Raw genomic sequence first — 21,629 nt, 5'->3', positions numbered from 1 at the left:
CCAATATAACAATATATATAATAGTAAATTTAAGATGAAATAAAATAAATATAGGTACATATGAATTTATTTGCCAGTTCAATAAGGAAAACATCATAGAGAAAAGAGGAGTTATAGAAGCTCTTTATACGATGTCATTCCACAGCCTTCTCGTCAGAAGAGAAGAAGGGAACTAGGTTACAGATATAGAGAAATGCGACATCTAGCTTATGATACATTAGGATAAAAATGGAAAATAAAATAGAAGGAAGATGACATAAAAACATAAAAGATACAGGATAAACAAAATGCAGAGAGACTGGAGGTGGAGTTAAGACTTATGGGGATGATTATGGGATGAATTCTACTAGAACAATAAGTAAGGGGGGGGTTAAGGCAAAGGACTATAGAAAATGGAGAAAGTATCAAAATAGAAAGAAGATAATGGAAAAAATAAATAAATAAATAATAATAATAATAATAATAATAATAATAATAATAATAATAATAATAATGTTGCATAGAAGATAAAGGAATAGACATGAAACAAAATATATAAGCAATTAAAAAAACATATAAAACCTTGAGGCGCAAAGGTGGTAACATAAGATAGTATAACAAGTCTAATAGTAGCATGCCTACATTAGAGATGGCTTTCCATGTGGTAGGGACATCTTCAGAGTAGATCCAAATTAGCCCTCTATGTGCTTCTGAATAGCCCTTGCTCACAGCACCGTGTTCATATTTGCCCTCTATCATTCCCACAACAGCAGTGTTATTTTTAAGAGCATCTCTGAGAAAACTGACCATATTCTGTCTGCTCACCCTTCAGCTAACATTCACGTCTGTGGTGACTTCCATGTTCACAATATTGAATGACTAGACCACTCAAACAAAACGGATGATGAGGGGAGGTACTATCATGATTTCTCCATCGCCTATGAACTAACTCAGTTTTGACAGGGTATGGTATGAGGGTCTCTCCTCAGGAGAATTAGATCATACGGTATCACTGGTAGAATACTTAACATAATTAAATCCTTCTTAGATAAGAGAAAAATGCAGGTTGTCCTCGACGGTCGTACATCTAAACAATATGATATAAATGCGGGAGTGCCTCAAGGGTCTATCCTCTATTGTTCCTAATATTCATTAATGACCTCCCCGACAAAATTGCCTCTGAAATGGGTTTATATGCTGATGACACCACACTCTATAACAGACATGACAGGAAAACAAATGAACACATATCTAAAGAAATGGCAAAAACACTAGAAGATGACCTCCAATCTGTAGTGGAATGGGTACAAAAATGGATGGTCACATTCAATGCTGCCAAGACTAAACTGGTTTTCTTCAATAATTACAAGAAACCTTCTCTGCCACCAATAGCAATGGCCAGTGACTCTTTATCTGAGAGTACATCTTTCAAACTGCTTGGCCTAACATTCACAGGAAACATGAGTTGGAACAATTACATTGAAAGTATTGCCAGGGCCACTGCGAAGAAGGTAGGCTCTCTCTACTGTGCTAGAAAATTATTAACACCCGAAAGTATCCTGTACCTCTATAAGGCCACTATTCACCCATGTATGGAGTATTGCTGTCACATCTGGGCTGGTGCATCTGCTACTAGTCTCTCTCTCCTAGACAAAGTTCAAAAGAGAGTCGCCAATCTGATAGGCCCTGAACTGGCATCTAAGCTTCAGCCTCTGTCCCATCGACAAAACGTTGCATCCCTCTGCTTGTTCTACAAGTATTTTAATGGTGAATGCTCAGACGAACTGCACACACTTGTGCCCCCACGACGTAGACACCCTCGACAAACCCGACAGGCAGCTAAATCCCACCCCCACACAGTAGAGATCCCTAGATGTAAAAGATCTTTCTACTCCAGTAGTTTCTTCCCCAGAACCGCTAGACTCTAGAATTCTATTCCAGATTCCTGCTTCCCTAACTGTACTGACATGCAGAAGTTCAAGTGTGACGTGAACTGACATCTTGCTGCCCAAATCCCTACATAGTGCCCCAGTAGTTGCTGCCCCTGATAGTAGCCCCCTACACCAAAGTGGCAATGTGCCTTGTGAAAATGTAATAAAAAATTTTTTTTTTAAAGTGGGAGTATAATGTGGATTAGTGGTGATTCTATTTTATCGGTGTGTAAGATGTCTATTATTTATGGAGGGACCTTATATATATATATATATATATATATATATATATATATATATATATATATATATATATATGCATTATAAAAATACACTTATTGCACGTGAGATACACAGATATGTATGTTAGTATTTTATAAACAACTCTCTCTCTCCCTCTCTCTCCCTCTCTCTCTCTCTCTCTCTCTCTCTCTATATATATATATATATATATATATATATATATATATATATATATATATATTGCATTTTTCTTCAAGTGAACTATGATGTATTTTTTTTATTAATAATAATACTTACCACGATTGGAACTTGTTCTGTTAGAAGAAAAATGAGACTGACATCGCTGCTATTTGGACCAATAAAGAATTCACTAAATTCCACACACATTAAACCCGGCTGATGGTGAACGAACGTTAAGTAGCAGCCGCTCCATGAAGCGCGATGATCAGAACCATCTGGCCACGTCTTTATCCGGAAATGACTCCGTTCATCAAACAGAAACGTCTTATAACAATCGTTACCTTTCATTAAGAAAACTGGAGAGAAAATAAAAAAACAGAAAAAATAATAACAATAAATAATGAAAACTTTAAATTAGAGATCAGATTAACATCAAGCAAAGCACAGTTTTGATGAAAACAGGTGACATATTTTTTAAATGGAAATCGCTCCAGACAAGGCATGAAGCCACTTGTGGTAAAACACAACTTCAAGGTTATAAATTAGGTAATAATACGTGTTATATGGATAGATTGTAATAAAGCAAACAACAATTCTTCCCCCTTTGTCAGAGACATCTCTCATGGAATGTAAGAACTAAAAAAAACAAAGTAATGATAGCGAAAATTACGAAGGTACCAAAAGTAAACCAAAGTTCTAGTCTCCATTAAACATCATAGAAAGCAAGAATCATTAAAAGACGTTACTAGTCTTTCTCTACTCTATCCTTATTTCCATTGATGCTGCTCGACTGAACTCCAATAACTGGTTCGTCCTTGTAAAACATTCACATCAAGAACTCGTCTTCTACCACTACTGCAAAGAACATTTTTTCTTCCTCTGTGTGCCTAAACCTAAATGGAATTTCCATGAACAGAGTTTATTTTCAAGAACTTACAATTTGTGGAACACATTACCATAGTACTGCTTCCCTGCAGATTACAAAAAGATCTACTTTAAGCCCAATGTCAACAAATACCTGTCAACTTGTTGCCTTAATTAATCAAATGTTGTCTACTCTTCTTGGCCTTTTGGTCAAGATCAAAGTGTAGTATCTGTTCTTCCGATGCTGCACTTCTATTTCTTGTTGTCTTTCGGTGGAGGAGAAATCCTTCACGGCTGAGACAATTTTTATTTTTGTACCTTTTCTCCACGTTAAAAAACGACCCTGGTGTCTAACTCTGTCCCGTGAGGAGACATAGTAAATAGGTACTCCATCTGTTATATTCAGATCTCATATTATTTTTCATTGCCCAACTTACAAACACATTAACCCTTCTTGAGTGGCTTTTAATCTTAATAAGTGCTAACGCATTAGTGTATAAAAAAGTATATAACCAAATAACAAATAGTAGCTAAGCTGAAATAATCATAGCATTTAAAACTAAAAACAGTTCAAATGAAAACTGGAACATATTAATATGAACTTGAAGCTACCTCTGTACTCATCCGAAAGTGTTATTACTCTGTTCACTAAATCAATGCTATTATATATTCACATCTTAGTTTTTATTATCGTTATTGTGATGATAATATCTAGTTAATCGATTATCTAGTGAGTTATGGAAAATGCTGTTGGGTTGATTTTCACAGCTAGAAACTGTGTTACACACTAGGAACCCTAACCACAGCAGACAAGGCATGAAGCTACTTAATGTAAAGAGCTAACAAGAAAGAAAGATGATTATAGCAAAGACAGCAAGGTTAAAAGTAAAGGGAAAACAGTCAGCAGGAAGAGAGTTCCATAAGCTTGCAGTCCTTGGAAAGAAGCTACTGGAATCAGAAACTGTATTACAATGAGATCTCAAAACAGCGAATTGATGAAGACCACTAGACCAACGAGTCAAACGAGCTGGAACAAAGGAAGCAGCAAATAGATCAGATAATTGTGAAGAACATATGCCATGATAGTGTTTACAGAAAAGACTGAGATTAGCAGCATCACATTTGTGAGAAAGAAGTTGCAGAGAAGGAGATAGTGTGGGGCCAATTAAATTATAGATACGTTTTTGCACCTTATTAAGACCTCTCAAATGGAACAGAGATTCACCAGCCTAAATTTGGCAACAATACTTCATACACGGTTTGATAATAGATTTGCAGAGATAGAGAATAGCCTCAGGTGTGAGAAAATGTTTAGAATGATATAGAGAACCTATTTTATGAGACGTAGAAAGAGCAGTGGATCTAATATATGAACTCTCAGATATGATGAGAAAGAAAAACCAAGAAGTTTCAAAATCAATTTCTTCTCAAGAGCAGAGCCATCAATAAGAATCTCAGGGAGAAAAAGGACACATCTACGATTGAAAGACATAAACTGAGTCGTAACAAGATTAAATGAAACATATTTTATATGCTAATCTACAACTGTTGCATCCCTCTGCCTGTTCTACAAGTATTTTAATGGTTCTACAAGTATTTTAATGGTGGATGCTCTGACGAACCACAAGTCCTTGAACTTCCCTTGAAGCAAATACCCACCCATACACAGTAGATATCCTCAGATGCCAGAAAGTCTTCTACTCTAATAGTTTCTTCCCAAGAAGTGCCAGACTTTGGAATTCTCTTCCGGGTTCTTGCTTCCCTGACTGTACTGACATGCAGAAGTTCAAGTGTAATGTAAACAGACAATTTGCTGCTCAACTCCCTACATAGTATCGCTGCAATTATGTCCCAGATAGTAGCACCCTACATCAAAGTGGCACCGTGCCTTGTTTGGGGTAAAAATACAATAATAAAAAAAACAAAACTTCTAGATATTTCAACTGATCCAAAGGAGATGGGTGAGAAGCAATACCAAAAAATTGGAATTTTGACAAGGGTCAATTGAGTGCATGATGATAATAACTCAAATCTGTAGAGCAGCATCATTCCCAAGTTTGAATGGAAGATTGGTAACAAGGCAGGAACAGATGTCAAACGATATCGACAAAACAGGAGTTAAATGACATGATGAATGACGTCACGTTTTCGAGCAAGAAAAACTAATATTTTCAGAAAATTAATATTTTCAGATCAGTCTCGCAATAGAATTTATGCAAACCAGATATGGGCATGGTGTAGAAAACTGTTAATCTCAGTAAATATTAGGTAATTTAACAACAGTCTCTCTTCTTTCTGGGTAAATTCTCTCAATGAAAACCTTGAAGAAAACTCAACGAACGGCTCCTTGTGTCTGTCGTACATAAAAAGTTTTAATCATCTTAGTTAAACAGGCAGGACAATCAATGGTCACTCATGAAATAGCTGAGAGAAACAACAACGATGCAGAGAAATAAAAGACCTATATAAACACTATTATATGTAGTGTTGGAACGATTAATCAAAATCGAAATTGGTAATTGGAGAAATCAGAACTTTTTAGGGGTACTGGAATTGGGATCAGAATTGGAAAAATTATACCTATTTTCCGATGCCATAAACGATGTTTTCGATTGTGTGTTTTTGGTTTGTTTGTTTTTTTTTTACTTAATTTACTATTGCTGGTACTCATGTTAAGATGAGAAATATTAATTGATTTTAAACTACCAGTAAAACTAAAATCAATAGATCAACCCTCATAAGTGTTTATTTACGTTTGTGATAACATATGCGTGTATCACATGGGTTTTTACAAAATAAAAAAACAAAAACAACCCTATAGCAAAATATTTAGAGATTTTAAAATAATAGGAATCTCAATCAGTAATTGTATCGGATTCAGGAATTTAGAAGAGAATCATTGTTGGAACCGGGTACAATATTGGAATCGTCTCATCACTAATAATTTGATTTATTGATTACTCACTACTGCAAAGGAAAAGTAAGATGCCTCCTTCCCTCCTCTAGTCTGTGGGCGACCCTTAGGCATGGTCGAGAACCCACTCCCCCCCTCCCCACCATCAGGGTAATGTGAAGTCATGGAAGGCGATAACTGATGTAAAATGGAAGCAAACAGAAATAATTTTGTTCATGTCTTCGTATCTCGTGCTGAGCAGAAGATACCTCTGAGTACAATGGTCAGGACAATCACCCATTATGGGCACTGCTCGGACAGAAAGAAACTCCAACCTACTCTCTGTACAACTGCAAAGAAAGCTATGGCAATACATCAAACTTTATTCGAGAAACAGCGTGAATAGGGTTATGACATAAATATTTGTAAAAATATCTTAAATTGAATAATTATATTACCAAATTTATATGTATCAAATAAGGGAGTAGAAGATAAACGCAACTCTATATTTTGTGGGAAAAATATATTAAACAGAAAATCAAATACAACAAATAAAGAGTATGGTTATACGTCAGTATGACTGCGAAATGTGCATGACTTGTGTTTAATACTGACAGGCATATTCTCATGGTCTTTATAAGAGGAAAAATTCACTATTATTTGTAAGGTGAGCACCAAAACAAAAACCATAAGGAAAAAGGAAAAGTTTATGAAATTCAATATTTTACATTTAATAAAATAACACATATTTATTAGTTCAAGAGTTTTCGCAAGGTTTTTTAAAAATTTACTTGTTAAAATTGTGCTTGACAAATGTTTTTCTTTTGTATATTTCTTTTGTATAAGTGTAATTCCTTGTTCATAGAGCTTGTTTCGTGTTCAGTAAGAAGAAATGGGAAAATATATGCAATTGAATGCTTCCATTTGGAGGATATTTTGTCAAATAAACTCTATATTATCAATTTCAAACAAGACGTGTTTAATTTGTATTTTGCTTCCCTTTTCCTGCTGCATTTGTATGTATGTGTATTTTGCAGATTATTTAAATTTCTCCAAAAAGATAAATTTCTGATAAGTCCATCGTAACGATATTTTCCTTAAATTGGATTATGTCATCCATAAAATTGAATGTCTAATTCATTGAATTCGGAAGTTATCAATGTTTTAAATATTCAATAAAAAAAATATATATTTTCAGCAAAAATTTTAAATATTACCTTTCTTACTTCAAAAAAAAATAAAATCAGAACGGTATCTACTATAACTATTAAAGGTTTGTTTAGGTATTTATGTAAAATTCGGACTGGTCCGATATAATAAAGTTATTATTTAGAAAACCATTCTTAATATACGAAGGGAAGTTTGTTTGTTTTTTTAACTATTTTGTACTTTCACAAAATTGAATTTAACTTATTAAATCCTACCTAAAATATAGTACGATTCTTACTTTGCATGTGTATGCTTTTTTTTTATTTCAGGAAAAACTTTTGGATCATATTAAGTCTTTTCTGAATCGATTTATCCAAAGTTGGTTTGAAAAAAGTGTAAAATTAATCTATATATAAGCAATTCGAAAGAGAGAAATTATTTCTAACTCACCATTGTCAGTTGGGATTACGTCAAACTGTACATCCGGCGATTGTGTTCCATTTAAGATTGGATACTCTGTTCGAATGCTGAGTGTGTTGGTGTTCGTACAGAAGATATGAGGCTGGCCACCCTTTGTTATTCGCTGAAAATAAGTGAAACAAAACGATCTGCGATTAAATTACAAAGATAACGCATCTCAATATTTTATAACAATTTTATTTACGTCTATTTATTTGAAGAGAAGAAGGGGGACTAAAAATGACTTAAAGTTTGGGCCTCTTGGGTACGATCTTAAACTGCCTCCATTTGCAAGGACTCAACTTGGATGCTTTGAAGTATGTTGAGTCACCTGTTAGTTGCCACTAGCTTTAGGTCAGATCTAATCAGGAAGAGTTATAGTACTTGTCAGAGTTTCGTCTTTAAGTCAAATAGAATCTTCTATTTACTGACTATTTATTTACAATATATATATATATATATATATATATATATATATATATATATATATATATATATATACATACAGGGTGCATAAGGTATCTGAGAACACCTTAAACACTTTTCCAAAAACAGAAAAAAAAAATGCTAAATTATTGAAATTTACAATTTCTTATAACAAAACAAATAAATATAATATTAATCTACGTTTTATTGTGCATATATCCTCTTTTGGATTTTATCACCAACTCAATTCGAGTTCGAAAGCAACTGTAAGCTTTGGTAAGGGGGTCTTTATTTATGCCCTCCATTGCTTGGGTTATTGCTTCCATCAGAGAGGATTTGGTATTATAAAGATGCTTATTAACTTCCTTTTTCAACGACGTCCCACACGTAATAATCCAAAGGATTAAAGTCTGGTGAGTTAGGAGGCCATAAATTTGACGTGACATGATCATAAAAATTCCTGACAATTAAATTCTGGACTTTAAGAGCTTTATGTGATGGTGCCGAATCTTGTTGCAAGACAGCTCTTCGATTAGCTACATTATCTATCCAAGGCTTGACAATGATTTAAAAAGTCTCAACATAGGCTTTTGCATTGACTCTAAAACCTTGTGGAAGAAATTAGGAGGAATGATATATCCTTCACTGTTGACAAGACCAAAAACTATCACTATTGCTGGAAATTTTGTGTGCATAGCAGTTGGAACTCCAGTAGGGTTCACACATAGCCACATACCATTTTTTCGATTGACTTTTTGATCCTGGTCGAAGTTTCTTTGATCAGAGAAAAACCAAAGACATTTCTGTTCTTCTGGATGCTTCAATTTGTTTAAGAGTCGTTTTGCATGCAATAAACGATTTTCTTGCGTTTTTGTTAACATGAACTGACATCGCCTAAGAACGTATGATTTGTATTTGAGGTCTTGATCAATAACATTCCTTATTGTTCCTTATACAGCATAATTACATTGGCCTATCAGTTCTAGATAAACCACCAAGTTAAGCAACTTTTAGCCTGGCCAGTACCAAATGCGTGATAATTTGAGAATACTATGTTCTGTATGTATTCAGGTAAGTAGATGTGACACCATGTGCTATTACCACTCAACAGTGCCGCCAACCCCAATGTTGTCTACTGCAGATTTTTCATTCATCCTCTTATGACCGTATCATCATAGTTTCTCATATGGAGAGGAGCACATAGGCTCACAAGTGCAAAAACAAAAGAAAACACAGACTCCAATGCTTCACGCATATATCGGTTAGACTCTGGGTGTGTGTGGGTGTGTCATCATCAACCCTCTACATGCTAAGGCCCATATCTACATCCTGCTACTGTCTGTCTGTTGCCATCAGTTCATCCTGATCTCCCAAATCTTTTCTGGTCTGCTTTTTTTCTGCTTCCATCTCACAACTGTCTTCAAGTCCAACTCACAACAAAAATCTGACCATTGTTAAAAATTGATCGTCCAAATCTTTCCTGACTTGGCCAAAGCCACGATCTACTTTGTTCTGCATCCAACTCACAACTCAACTCTGAGCATTGTTAAAAATTACTAATCGTCATTAACTGGACACTCTTGTAAAAACTCATTAACTATCGCAAAACATTAGTCTCTGCAAACTGTTCCTCTACCATCATAAAACTAAACATCTTATAACAATCTTAAAGTACTCCAAACCAAATCTAAATATATCTCAGGTCCATTGTTCGATCCTTTAGTTCCCATCATTCGTCACACCCTAATTTAAACCCTACCCATAGCTCTCTTTTGTCTGTGTTAAACAAGAAATTCCTATCTATTGTCTATTTATGAACTCTATTTTCTCTTTCTTTTGTTAACCGAAAATCTACTTCTTTTCGTTTGCTATATATCTTTTTTCTTTTCTCTCCTACTTTCTAGCACGAGGGCGGGGTTTCGCTTGTAGCATTACACAGGTATGTATTATACCTTAGGGAGATGAACGTCCCTTGCCTTGCACAGTTTCAGGTAACCCTTGAGCAAGGTATAGCTGTTAACCCCTGATATTCTGGAAGGTTACCATGCAAAGAAAGATATAGAGTTACTCAATCATGGTGAAGACAATACATCTAGGAAAGGAGGGGGGGGGGGCTCTGTTGAAAAACAAACCGGATAAAAGGAGCCTGATAGCCTTGTATGGCAATCTTATAGTGATGGTATAACAAACAAAACAATCACTTCCAATTTGTCATGAGCAAGCATGGAAGTAGTAAGTCTCAGAAGACCGTCATAAGAATGCCCATGCCAGTCTAACCAGAGATTATAAAAGATAAATATTTACAAAATATGTACCAACAAAACAGGTCTCCATTTAGAATAGAAAGACAACGGATACCTCCAATAAGGGTGACTGTGCATGGAGTCTATTGTGAAACAAGGGTAGCACAATCTCCAACTACACCTCTCCTAAAGTGGCATTATTTGAATCCAGTAGGAATTAGTCTGGAACGTCTAGAAACAATACCAAGCAGAGAGCCCACCTACATACAGCACTTAGTATTCCCAAATAATAATCTATTTAGTTTTGACCATACTCAAATTTGTTTAACTTTGATTATCTAATAGGAATCGGTGTGATGATGTGATTATGCAGCATGCAAAACAAATGAATCAATAAATATTTGAAGAGCTTAAACTTTGACCAAAATGACTGAATTTGGCATTATATGTTCCAAAAAGGGTTGATGTACCGTAAAAAAGGCAACCAAACAAAACTTGAACTTGTAGTCTTGATGCACTGATAAAAAATAGTTTTAGTAAAAACTAGTTTTAGTAAAAACTAGTTTTAGTAAAAACTAGTTTTAGAAAATGAACAGAAATTTTGTTACACACTGATCAATCTATCTTTATATATATTTTTTTTTTTTTTGCATTTTCACCCCAAACAAGGCACAGTGCAACTTTAATGTAGGGAGCTACTATCGGGAACATAATTTTCAGGGATACTATGTAGGGAGTTGAGCAGCAAGATGTCTGTTCACATTACACTTGAACTTCTGCATGTCAGTACAGTTATGGAAGCAGGAACCCGGAAGGGAATTACAAAGTCTAGCAGTTCTAAGGAAGAAACTATTAGAGTAGAAAAATTTCTTACATCTATGGATTTCTGTTGTGTAGGGGTGGGATTTTGCTGCTTGTCAGGTTTGTCGGGGGTATTTACGTTGGAGAGGGACAAGGGCTTGTAGTTTGTCAGAGCACCTACCATTAAAATACTTGTAAAACAGGCAGAGGGATGCAACCTTTCATCAATGGGACAGCGGTTGAAGCCTAGCTGATAATGAGGGGCCTATTAGGTTGGCAGCTCTCTTTTGAACCCTGTCTAAGAGTGAGAGACTAGTAGCAGACACACAAGCCTAAATGTGACAACAATACTCCATACATAGGTGAATAGTGGCCTTGTAGAGGCACAGGATACTCTCAGGCCTAAGTAACTTTCTAGCACGATAGAGAGACCCCAGCTTCTTTGCAGCAGCCTTGGCAATGCCCTCAATGTATCTGTTCCAACTCATGTTCCCCGTGAACTTTAAGCCGAAGAGTTTGAATGAAGTACTTTCACGTAATGTATCATTAGCCATAGCTATTGGTGGTTGAGAAGGTTTCTTGTAATTATTGAAGGAAAGAAGCTTAGTTTTGGCAGCATTGAATGTTACCATTCATTTTCATCTACATTCCACTACAGGCTGGAGGTCTTTCTCTAGGGTTTCTGCCATTGCCTTGGATATGTGTTCATTCGTTTTTCCTTCATGTCTGCTATAGAGCGTGGTGTCGTCAGCAAATATATCCATCTCAGACAATTTTATTAGGGAGGTCATTTATGAATATTAGGAATGACAAAGGCCCAAAGATCGACCCCTGAGGTACATCTACATTTATATCATATTGTTTTGACATACGACTATCGAGGACAACCTGGATTTTTCTCTTATTTAATTATGTTAAGTATTCATCCAGTAATACCATATATGATTTTCATGAGAAGAGCATCGTGCCATATCCTATCAAAAGCCTTAGATATATCTAGGGCTACTGCCCTCCCTTCCCCTGCCTTATCCAGTGCATGGTATATATGTTCAGAGATTACAGTTAGAATATCTTCAGTAGAATAGGCTTGCCTAAACCCATACTGTTGGTTGGACAGAAGTTTAGCAGCTGTGAGGTGATGAACTAGAACTTGATTAATTATGGGCTCAAATATTTTGGCAAAAAGAGGGAGGAGGCTAATGGGCAGTAATTTAATAGGTCAGTTCTTTTGCCAGAATTCTTGTAAACTGGTGCCACAGAAGCAGTTTTCCAGTAGTCAGGAAAGCAAGATTCGTTAAGGCATTTATTGAAAAGTTTAGAGAGAACTCGAGCAACCTCAGCAGAGCATTTTTCTTTTAATAGTACAGCCGGGATGAGATCAGGTTCACATGCTTTTGCAGTGTCTAGGTTTTTATGATATCATGTACTTGGGAAGGGTTGATTTTCAGATCAATTAGTGGTTTTTGTTAGCAGAGGAAAATCTGGAAGGGAGTGACTTGCTGGGTTCAAAATAGAGTTGGAGGCAAACCGACAGACAAGCAGATTAGCCTTCTCGGTTGCCGTGCAAACAACTTCAACTATGAAAATCCTGATGATTTTATTTGTTTATCTTCTTTTTTTTTGTCTCTATACACGCTGAATGACGTCATAAAAGAATCACAGCATAAATGATGACATCATCCATTAAACCTGAAATAAGAAATAACCTTGCAGAGTGGATGAGATGTTAATGTGGCTCGCGTATTATTACATTGAATGTTTCAAATGATGAGAGAGAAGGCGAATGACACGAAAAGTGGTGGGAGAAAGAAAGTTGTGATAAAAGAAGGAGTAGCAGTGGCAGCATAAGAGGAGGAGAGTAAGATGATAAAAAATAAATAAATGGCTTAAATAAATAAGAACAAAGAAAACTGAAGTAATGATAACAAGAGAGTAATAGGATGAAAAATAAATAAATGACATAAATAAAGAAGAACAGGAAAACATTTCAATTACAAAACATAAATATAGTGACATAGGATTCAGGGCTGGGAGTCTTCGTTTATTACTATTTCTGAAATCATATGACAATGAGTGGCAATATAATATTAACTTTTTCGTCCTTTCATTTTTTTGTATGATATATTAATTATACAAACTAAAGTATAAAAAAGATTTTGTTTTTTGTTTTTTTTTTAAATATTTTCTGTGAAAAACTTACCTTAATAATATGTTTATAAAGTTCTGGAAACTCCATATTTTCACCCTCGAAGATATAAATAAAAGAATCTTCCCTGAGATTAATGTGCGTGAAATTGACACAAAACTTTCGACCGGTACCACCGTCGGCCATAAAAGTGAGGACACAATAAAGATCCCCCAAGTCTTGATGATGGACACCGAAATTGACGGACATCCGGAATGTACTGTTTGGGGGAACTAGAAAATAATCACCACACTGCCCTGCATATCGAATCGGATCTGAAAAGTGAGATCGAAAAACAAAATCATTTCAGCTTTTTCACAAGACAAACATCACAATCTAATTTATATCTCTTTATTTTTTTTATAAAAATTTGTCATAAAGAACCGTTCAAATAACCCTTTCACTCCTCCTACTTGACCTTTTGGTTGGGAACAAGGTGTAGTATCTGTTCTGATACTGCACTTCACCTTTCCTGTCCTCGGTCGGTGGAGGAGAAGTCCTTCATGACTGAGACTATATTTGTTCCTATCCAGAGTGCCCCTTTTTGGGGAGCTGGATTTTCTCCACATTAGAAACCGACCTTGTGTCTAACTCTGCCCTCGTGGGGAGGCAACTAAATAGGAACCCTTTCATTCCTAATGGGACATATTTGTCCCATGAATAATTTTAAAATACTAAAGCTCACTTTTCTTCCCATAAAATGACTTGCGTTGTGATCAAGAAGTTGTTGCTACTTGTACGATGATATCAGTTTTCGCGAAGAAGATGTGTTCGATGTCATTGTAGGAAAAATAAAAGGAGGACTCTGTACACCGACCAAAAATGCAACACTCCTTTATGCATTGATGAATGCTTGAGAATTTATCATATGTAGAATGTCCGCATGTAGTTTGTCAGTAACAAGAGAAAGGAGTAATTTCTATACAAGTGTTTCAACTTATTAGTTCAGAGTTCAGAGAAGAAAAAAGGGCCCCTTTTTTATTTCTTGGTTATTTATTTGCTATCTGAGGAATTTGACTTTTATAAAATAAAAATTATTTGAGAAAAGGATAACTTGGTTTACGTTATTTCATATTTTTTTCACTCGGATGTATTCTCGTGAGCAAAAGAAAAATGGGCCAAACAAATGTTATAGATTGTATTGCACTAAAAGCTATATTGAACAAAGAACAATTGAACAAGGAAACTTAAACGAGATTAATAACACAGAACAAGACATTTACTTTAATAAATGCTTAGGATAGAATCGCATTCCCTTTTGATTTCTTTAAAAGATCAATCCTTTTAGACATGATCTCAACCAAAGTGAACTGTAAAGAGATGCTATTCCATTCGCTTTGCACAGCTTCCCACAGTTTGTCATTGTTCAAAAAAGTTCTTCCCTCCAATGCACGAGATATTATGAACCAAATATTCTCGATTAGGTTTAAATCGGGGCTTTGACCTGGCCAAAATATCACATTAATTGAATTATCAGAAAAACATTTTTTGTGACTTTAGCAGCGTGTGCAGGGGCATTACCGTGTTGAAAAATAATGTTCTGAGATATTCCCAGCTTCTGGATACTTGGTAACAGTCCTGTTTCTAATATTTGAATGTATTCCTTTGCATTGATTGACTTCTCACATCTAATAAGTTCCCTAACTCCTGCTGCAGTAAAAATTCCTCATACCATTATCTCTTCATTCCCATGTTTAACTGTCGTTTCATGCAACTTGGCGAAAATCTTTCTCCAGTTCTTTGATTGCACCATTCGGGAGCATTGGGAGCATCAATAACAAGACAAAATCTTGATTCATCTGACCAGAAAACATTCCTGAACCAGTCTGTATCCTTCTTGCCATAATACGAGAAAAATCTCTTTCTATCATTGATGTTCTTCTTAGATAAAAATGGCTTCTTTGCACACCTTTTAGAGAAAAATCCCATTTCTTTTATTCATCTAGATATTGTATATCAAGAGTAAGAATTTCCAGCCCCTGTTTTGAATTCTTTGCTATGGTCAACATAAGTTTTCTTTCAATCCTTCAAAACAGTTAATTTAAGCCTGTGGTCGTCCTTCAAAGTGAATGCTCTAGGGCGACCAGGTCCAGATTTCCCTTTTACCAAGCATTCGACTTCGAACCTTTGACTAATTTGCTTCACTACAGAAAGATATCAAAAATCTGCTTGTAAGTCATTTTGGATTGCCTTAATCCTGCAATTCGGTTTTTACATCCTCACCAAGATGCGGTCGTACCGTATTTAGGATTAATTTTTCACTTATTTTTATATGCTATAATAATAATGGTCTGCAAAACAGAAATTTTCAGTTAAAATTAACAAAAATTCATGGAAAAATATTGAAAAATCGATTTCTTCTTTCTTTCACTCTTGCCCATTTTTTTTTTTTTTTTGGTCATGAGTGTATTTGTTTTTATGACAAATGTCATCTGTTTGCGAACTTATATCTAAGATTTGAGTTAAAATGAATTATTAAAACATGGTATAGTTTTATTTCCATAATTTACTGCGTATGTGAAATGTGAAATATTGGTGGAACTGAATTGTCCTAGATTTTTGTTCCTTGTAATTCTGTTGGAACACTTTTATCCCATGTCTGAAAATCATATTTAACAATTGACATATTTAACAAATGATATTGAGTAAGGTGGTTTATGGATGTCATATGAAGTAAGAAATATGTTTAAACAAACCAATGTGGACTGTTAGAGTGAAAGGGTTAAATCAAGGCATAATTTCTGGAAACAGGTATGAAAGCTTAGACTAATTTTGTTTTACTCTTTTTCCACTCAAAACAAGGCATATTGACACTTTAAACATAAGGGGTTACTATTTGGAGTCGTACCTAGCTGTGGACTGTGGGGGGTTGAGTAGCAAGATGTTTATTCACATTACATTTTAACTTCGGCAAGTTAGTACAGTCAGGAAAGCAGGAAGGGAATTCCAAAGTTTAGCATAGCAATTCAATAGGAGAACCTATTTAGAATAGAAATTTTTATGGCATCTAGGGGGTGGGATTTTGCTGCTTGTCAGGTTAGTGAAAAGTATGTATGTCTATGAGTTCATCAGAACATATTCTATTAAAATACTTGTAAAGCAGACACTGGTATGTAACTTTGTGTCGATGGGACAGGGGTTGGAGCTTGGTTGATAGTGTGAGACCTTTTATAATGGAGCCATTTTTTATGCTGTCTAAGAAAGAGAGACCAGTGGTAGATGCACCAGCCCAGTAATACGTCATGCTTACGCGAATTGTGGTTTTGTAAAGATATTGTAAAATATTGGATTGTGGAACAGATTAGCATATGAATGTTTCTAATATTAAGCTATTAAGATTTAATGCAGACAGAAATAAATTGATTTTATTTTATAGATAAAATAATATTTTGAAAATACTAAACCTATGGGTACACTTGTTTCTTATTAAGAAATACACAGAAATGCCCGTAATTGATGTAGAAACTCGTCCATTTAAAATATGTTTTGGACAAGTTTACTCATTGCACTCAGATTGTGTAAAAATCGGTGAGCTCATGTTTACCAAATTAGAGAAGAAATTTAATTTAAAAAAAAGGAATAGTGGGGGGGGGGGTAGAAATCAAAATAACAGTAGGCAGAGGCATAAAAAAAATGGTAGTAGATAGGCAGGCTCGAACCTGTAACATGAAGGAGAAAAAAGGTTAAAAAAATGTGACGTCTTAGCTGATGTCGCCATCACCCGACCGAAAGTTCCAAACATTGAAATTAAGGCTAGCCAATTGAACCGAGACGATGACTTTGCAAAAATGTTGATGCAAAAACCGACCTCTCCTTGTATAAAACTGCCCAGTTGAGGGTGAAGGAATTTATGTTTTTAGCCAATTTTTCGATATTTGTTGTCTGAAGAATCAAGTTTGAAAACGATACCAGTCTGGTCAGGTCTGACGCGTCTGTTGAAATTTTTTGACATACAAATAACACACACACACACACAAACGCACAAATTTTTGCCCTTTACATAATAGACTAGCGGGGGTGCCTGGCGTTGCCTGGATATTTAGGTGGTGTAGTAAGGAACCCTGAGGGCATGTAAAAAAAAAAGTGGTAGTAGCGGTGGGGGGGGGGGGAAGAATCAAAACAACGGTAGGCAGAGGTATTAAAAAAAAATAAGTGGTAGTAGGCAGGCAGGCTCGAACCCATAACGCGAAGGAGAAAAAAAAATGTGATGTCTTAGCCGATGTCTCCATGGTGCGACCGGAAGTCGGGAACGATGACTTGTAAAAATGGCGATGCAAAAACTGACCCCTCCTTGTAAAAAACTGGCCAGTTGAGGGTGAAGGAATTAATGTTTTTGGCTAATTTTTTTATATTTGTTGTCGGAGACGTCGATCTTCAAAAGATACTAATTCATTCAAATAATAAAGTCATTTAAGACTATTATAGTATTAAAAAACAAAAGAACTTACAATATTGCATGTAAGGAGTTTTTATGCTTCTCAATTCCTCTGAAGAAAAATAATCCTCTTGTGCATAAGCCGGTTCTGTGACTTCTCGTCCTGAAATATAAAAAAACAATTTCATTCACAGAATTAAAACATGTCTAGGCTCATAACTTCAGTTGTGTAATCCGTTTTATTTATCTTTTCTTTTTTTTTTTTTTACTTTAGCAATCAATGTTTTGGATTACTTTGAAAGTCTTTCAGGGTTTTGACCTCCTGCACTTATTACGTTTCTTATTAACGTTTCTAAATGTATCTGATTATTACAAACTTGTGATTGAACAACTATTACAGCTAGTTATTTCTATAAAACACGAAATATATCTATCCAGCGTTGTCCCGGATATAGTGAAGTGATTTTAGTTTTTAATTTTTGTTTGCTTGCACATATTTTACAAAAAAAGTAAGTAAAATTTTAATTGTAAGGGAGGTAATTCTTGATAGTTTTCAATTAAAAATATAAATTATTACCCTTTGCTGGTATTTATTTTTTGATCATAATTGAAAAATGTTTCCTTTACTAGTTTTTTGGTGGGTACATGATTCTTTTTAAATTTATCAAATTTTTTGAATACACATGAGCCACCACTTATCAAGGCCAAAACCCACTGGAGGACAAGAGTTAATGAGACTGTTAACTTGATGATAAAAAGAAAAACGACATGGAAGAATTGAAATACATGGATAGATTTCATGAAATTTGATTATATTTATTTTTGTCTGTCTGTCCTGATCTGGACCGATCTGGCTGAAATTTTGTATTGACTTTTGCTGCGATAAGGTGCAGCGAATTAAGGTATATGGTGTCTATTTGATGCACGATTAGGAATTAATAGGGATTAGTATTTAAGTTTCACTTTTTCTCGGAAACTACTAAATATTTAATGCAAAAATGAGCACACATTTAACCTTATTCAACTATCAAATTAGCATAAGGCACTCATTCTAAGTCAAGAGTTTATAACTTTTGCCCGTTTTTAATGGTCCAAAAAGTCTCACGTAAGATATTGGAGTCTGCAGGGAAGCAATCACGTGATAATGTGTTTCCCAGATTGTAAATCTTTGGAAACAGACTGTTCATTGAAATTCCGTTTGACAAAAGAAAGAAAGAAAAGTTCTTTTCAGCAGTGATAGAGGACGAGTTCCTGCTGTGAATGTTATACAGGGGAGAATTACGGACTGGAACTCAGCCGAACATCTACCATGGAAATAACGATAGAGTAGAGAAAGTGTGCATATTAAGAATTACACTTATGGTGGCAATTAAAAGTAAAGAAAATATAGAAAAGTTGGTATGATGTGCATACCAGCCATGGAACGAAGATGAAATATTTAAAAAAATAACGTAATTTGATTAAGTATTTTTTTTTTTATTCAAGAAAATCAAATTTCACGAAGTGTGTTTTCATTGATTATGATGAAATCTAATTAAATAAATAAGGGGGAGACAACTCAATTCGAAGTGTCGAGGTCAAAATCAGCCTTATGTTCAATATTGTTTAGTAGTAAAATGGCTAGAAATCGTAAATTTGGTTTTGTTAGTTTTAAAAAAAAACTACTTGATCAATTTACGTAATTTTTGGAATATGACATCTTCATTCTGTGACATGTACATCATAAGGATTTTTCTGTATTTTTTTTTTAAGTAAGTGCAATTCTGAACAAGCACCAGAAAGACTAGCAACATTTCTTCAGGGAGAAACGGGCTGCAGAAAAGAACAGAAATCATTCTCCTCTATGTTATAAAGTCGATTTTAAACTTTGTCAAAGAGTGCTTTGAGTGATACCTCCCCAGACGTGGCAGCTGTACCGCATTTTCTGACATAACAAACTCTTACACAGGCAGAGGATTTCATCAGGAGTTAGGTTCTTTCTAGAGCAGGGGTCTCCAAACTTTTCAAACGAGGTGGGAGGTGAATATTGCTAACTTTTTCAAGCTGCATGGGCCAAAAATAAAAAAAAAATGACATGGACGTGTTTTATACTGCTTTGCTTTATTTAGTTTTAGTTTTTAGAGAAACTGGTTCTCCAAAACCTCATTCTTTTTAATCATTTTGAGAACAAAAAGAAAAACCATATATATTCAAACATGTCTCACTTAACAATGGTGCAAAAAAAAAAAAACAAATGAAAAAATCACCTGTCTGGAGAAAAGTTTGATATAAATTTAGTTTAAAGCACGTTTTACACGTTGGCATATACTGAACAGCTTTAAGAAATTGACTTCCAAAATCTCTATTTAGTTTTTTTTTTGTATTACACTTTTTCTCAAGTTCATTTTTATCATTTTCTCCCATATTTACTTTAGCCTTTCTCTGTGATCTGAACCTGCTGCCTAAACTGGTCTAGAAGTCTCTATCAAATCATTGTTTTAATACCTCATTGTAATACAACTTCCTATTCCACTAAGTTCTTTCCAAGCACTGTAATGGTGTGGAACTCTCTTCCTGCTGACTGTTTTCCTCTGATCTATAGCCTTCCTCTTTTTAAGATTAAGGTCAATAGGCACCTTCTGACTTTGTAATAATCAGTTCCTTACATCAAGTGAATTCATGCCTTGCCCGAGAGATTGTCATAAAAAAAATATTCTATCTATTAAAGCAAGAACTCTTATCCTCTATTTTAGCATGGTTATGCCATTGAAGTACCGTGTTCTAGATACATTTCTCTAATCTCATAACATTACAATGTTACCTGTGAGACGCCCATATATAATCTATAAGATTATTTGTTTACAAAATGTGTGTTTACAAATATATGCCCACAAAACAAATCAATCTACAAACCAATCGCATGCAAAATATATGTTGCGTTTCTGCATAAAAATAACCCAACAACCAGCAAAACACTTCATGCATAAGAAACCCCAACTTACACAAGAAATTGAGGAGGAGAAAAGATTTAAATTTATAAAGATTACAAAAACTTACACAAGAAATTGAGGAGGAGAAAAGATCTAAATTTATAAAGATTAAAAAAATATGCTTTACCTTTGCGTGTGACGAGTTGGTTTAAATTTGAGCCTGTCACTTGACTCAACAATACAGTCTGAATGCAAAAAATGGTAAGGCGGGAGATTAGAATGGAAGCACCCATGATGGACTGGAAGTCTGCAAAAAAAAAAACATTTTAATCTTTTGTAAATAGTAAAAATGAGGTTTGATATGCAATCATTTGCATATGAATGAATTAGCTGCACTAAAAAACGAATTCGAAGAAGAGAGGGTCGCATTTGGCACCAAGGACAACACATTGGAATTTATGAAGTCGTGTGAATGCTGTCAATCCTTTTTATTTCTTATTATATATTATTAGATTACAAGCTATTTCGGCAATAAATGAAGGAGTTTTAATTACGAGTTGAGTTAGAATTTGTGAAAATTGTCATCATGCTATGGAGAATTTTAAGTAAATATTCGAGGTTTGAATTTTTTAAAAATTGTCATCATCATGAAATAAAGAGATTAAATTATGAATTTTCAAACTTTTTGAAAATTGGAGTTGTCGCATTATGGAAAATATTAAATTATAATTCAGGTTGAACTTTTGAAAATTGGCAGCATAAAGGTATGGAAAATATTAAATTACGATTTCATTAGATGATTGTCGTTGTCATGTAATTGAGAAGATAATTTACGATTTGAAAGTCAACAAGATTGTGAAAGATTGGTGGTGTCTAGCAGAGAAATAACCAGCTGTGTCTGGCAGTGTAGAGTTAAAGCCAGCTGTGTTTGGTGGTGTAGAGAGATAGTTAGCTATGGCGGTATACAGAGATAGCCAGCTGTGTCTGACAGT

The 21,629-nt window shown here is 34.8% G+C and overlaps 1 protein-coding gene and 1 pseudogene across 4 annotated transcripts in view; one reads left to right on the top strand and one right to left on the bottom strand.

Moving 5' to 3' along the window:
* Positions 1–21,629, bottom strand: part of LOC145277579 (uncharacterized) — a 105,966-nt gene that overhangs the window by 6,429 nt on the left and 77,908 nt on the right. For all 4 annotated transcript variants that reach the window (XM_080129080.1, XM_080129081.1, XM_080129082.1 and 1 more), the window contains exons 2-6: positions 20,825–20,944; positions 17,802–17,891; positions 13,369–13,628; positions 7,690–7,822; positions 2,451–2,689 (exon numbers count right to left, since the gene is read on the bottom strand). In XM_080129080.1, the coding sequence (XP_079985206.1) occupies positions 2,451–2,689; positions 7,690–7,822; positions 13,369–13,628; positions 17,802–17,891; positions 20,825–20,944 (842 nt within the window). The remainder of the gene's footprint in view (positions 1–2,450; positions 2,690–7,689; positions 7,823–13,368; positions 13,629–17,801; positions 17,892–20,824; positions 20,945–21,629) is intronic.
* LOC145278486 (U2 spliceosomal RNA) lies at positions 3,388–3,609 on the top strand (annotated as a pseudogene).

The sequence above is a fragment of the Euprymna scolopes genome, chromosome 6, assembly GCF_053919585.1.
Source record: "Euprymna scolopes isolate OS-2025 chromosome 6, ASM5391958v1, whole genome shotgun sequence".
In the NCBI taxonomy this organism is placed as follows: domain Eukaryota; kingdom Metazoa; phylum Mollusca; class Cephalopoda; order Sepiida; family Sepiolidae; genus Euprymna; species Euprymna scolopes.
The sequence above is the reverse complement of the archived record's forward strand: the minus strand, read 5'-3'. Positions and strand labels throughout refer to the sequence as shown.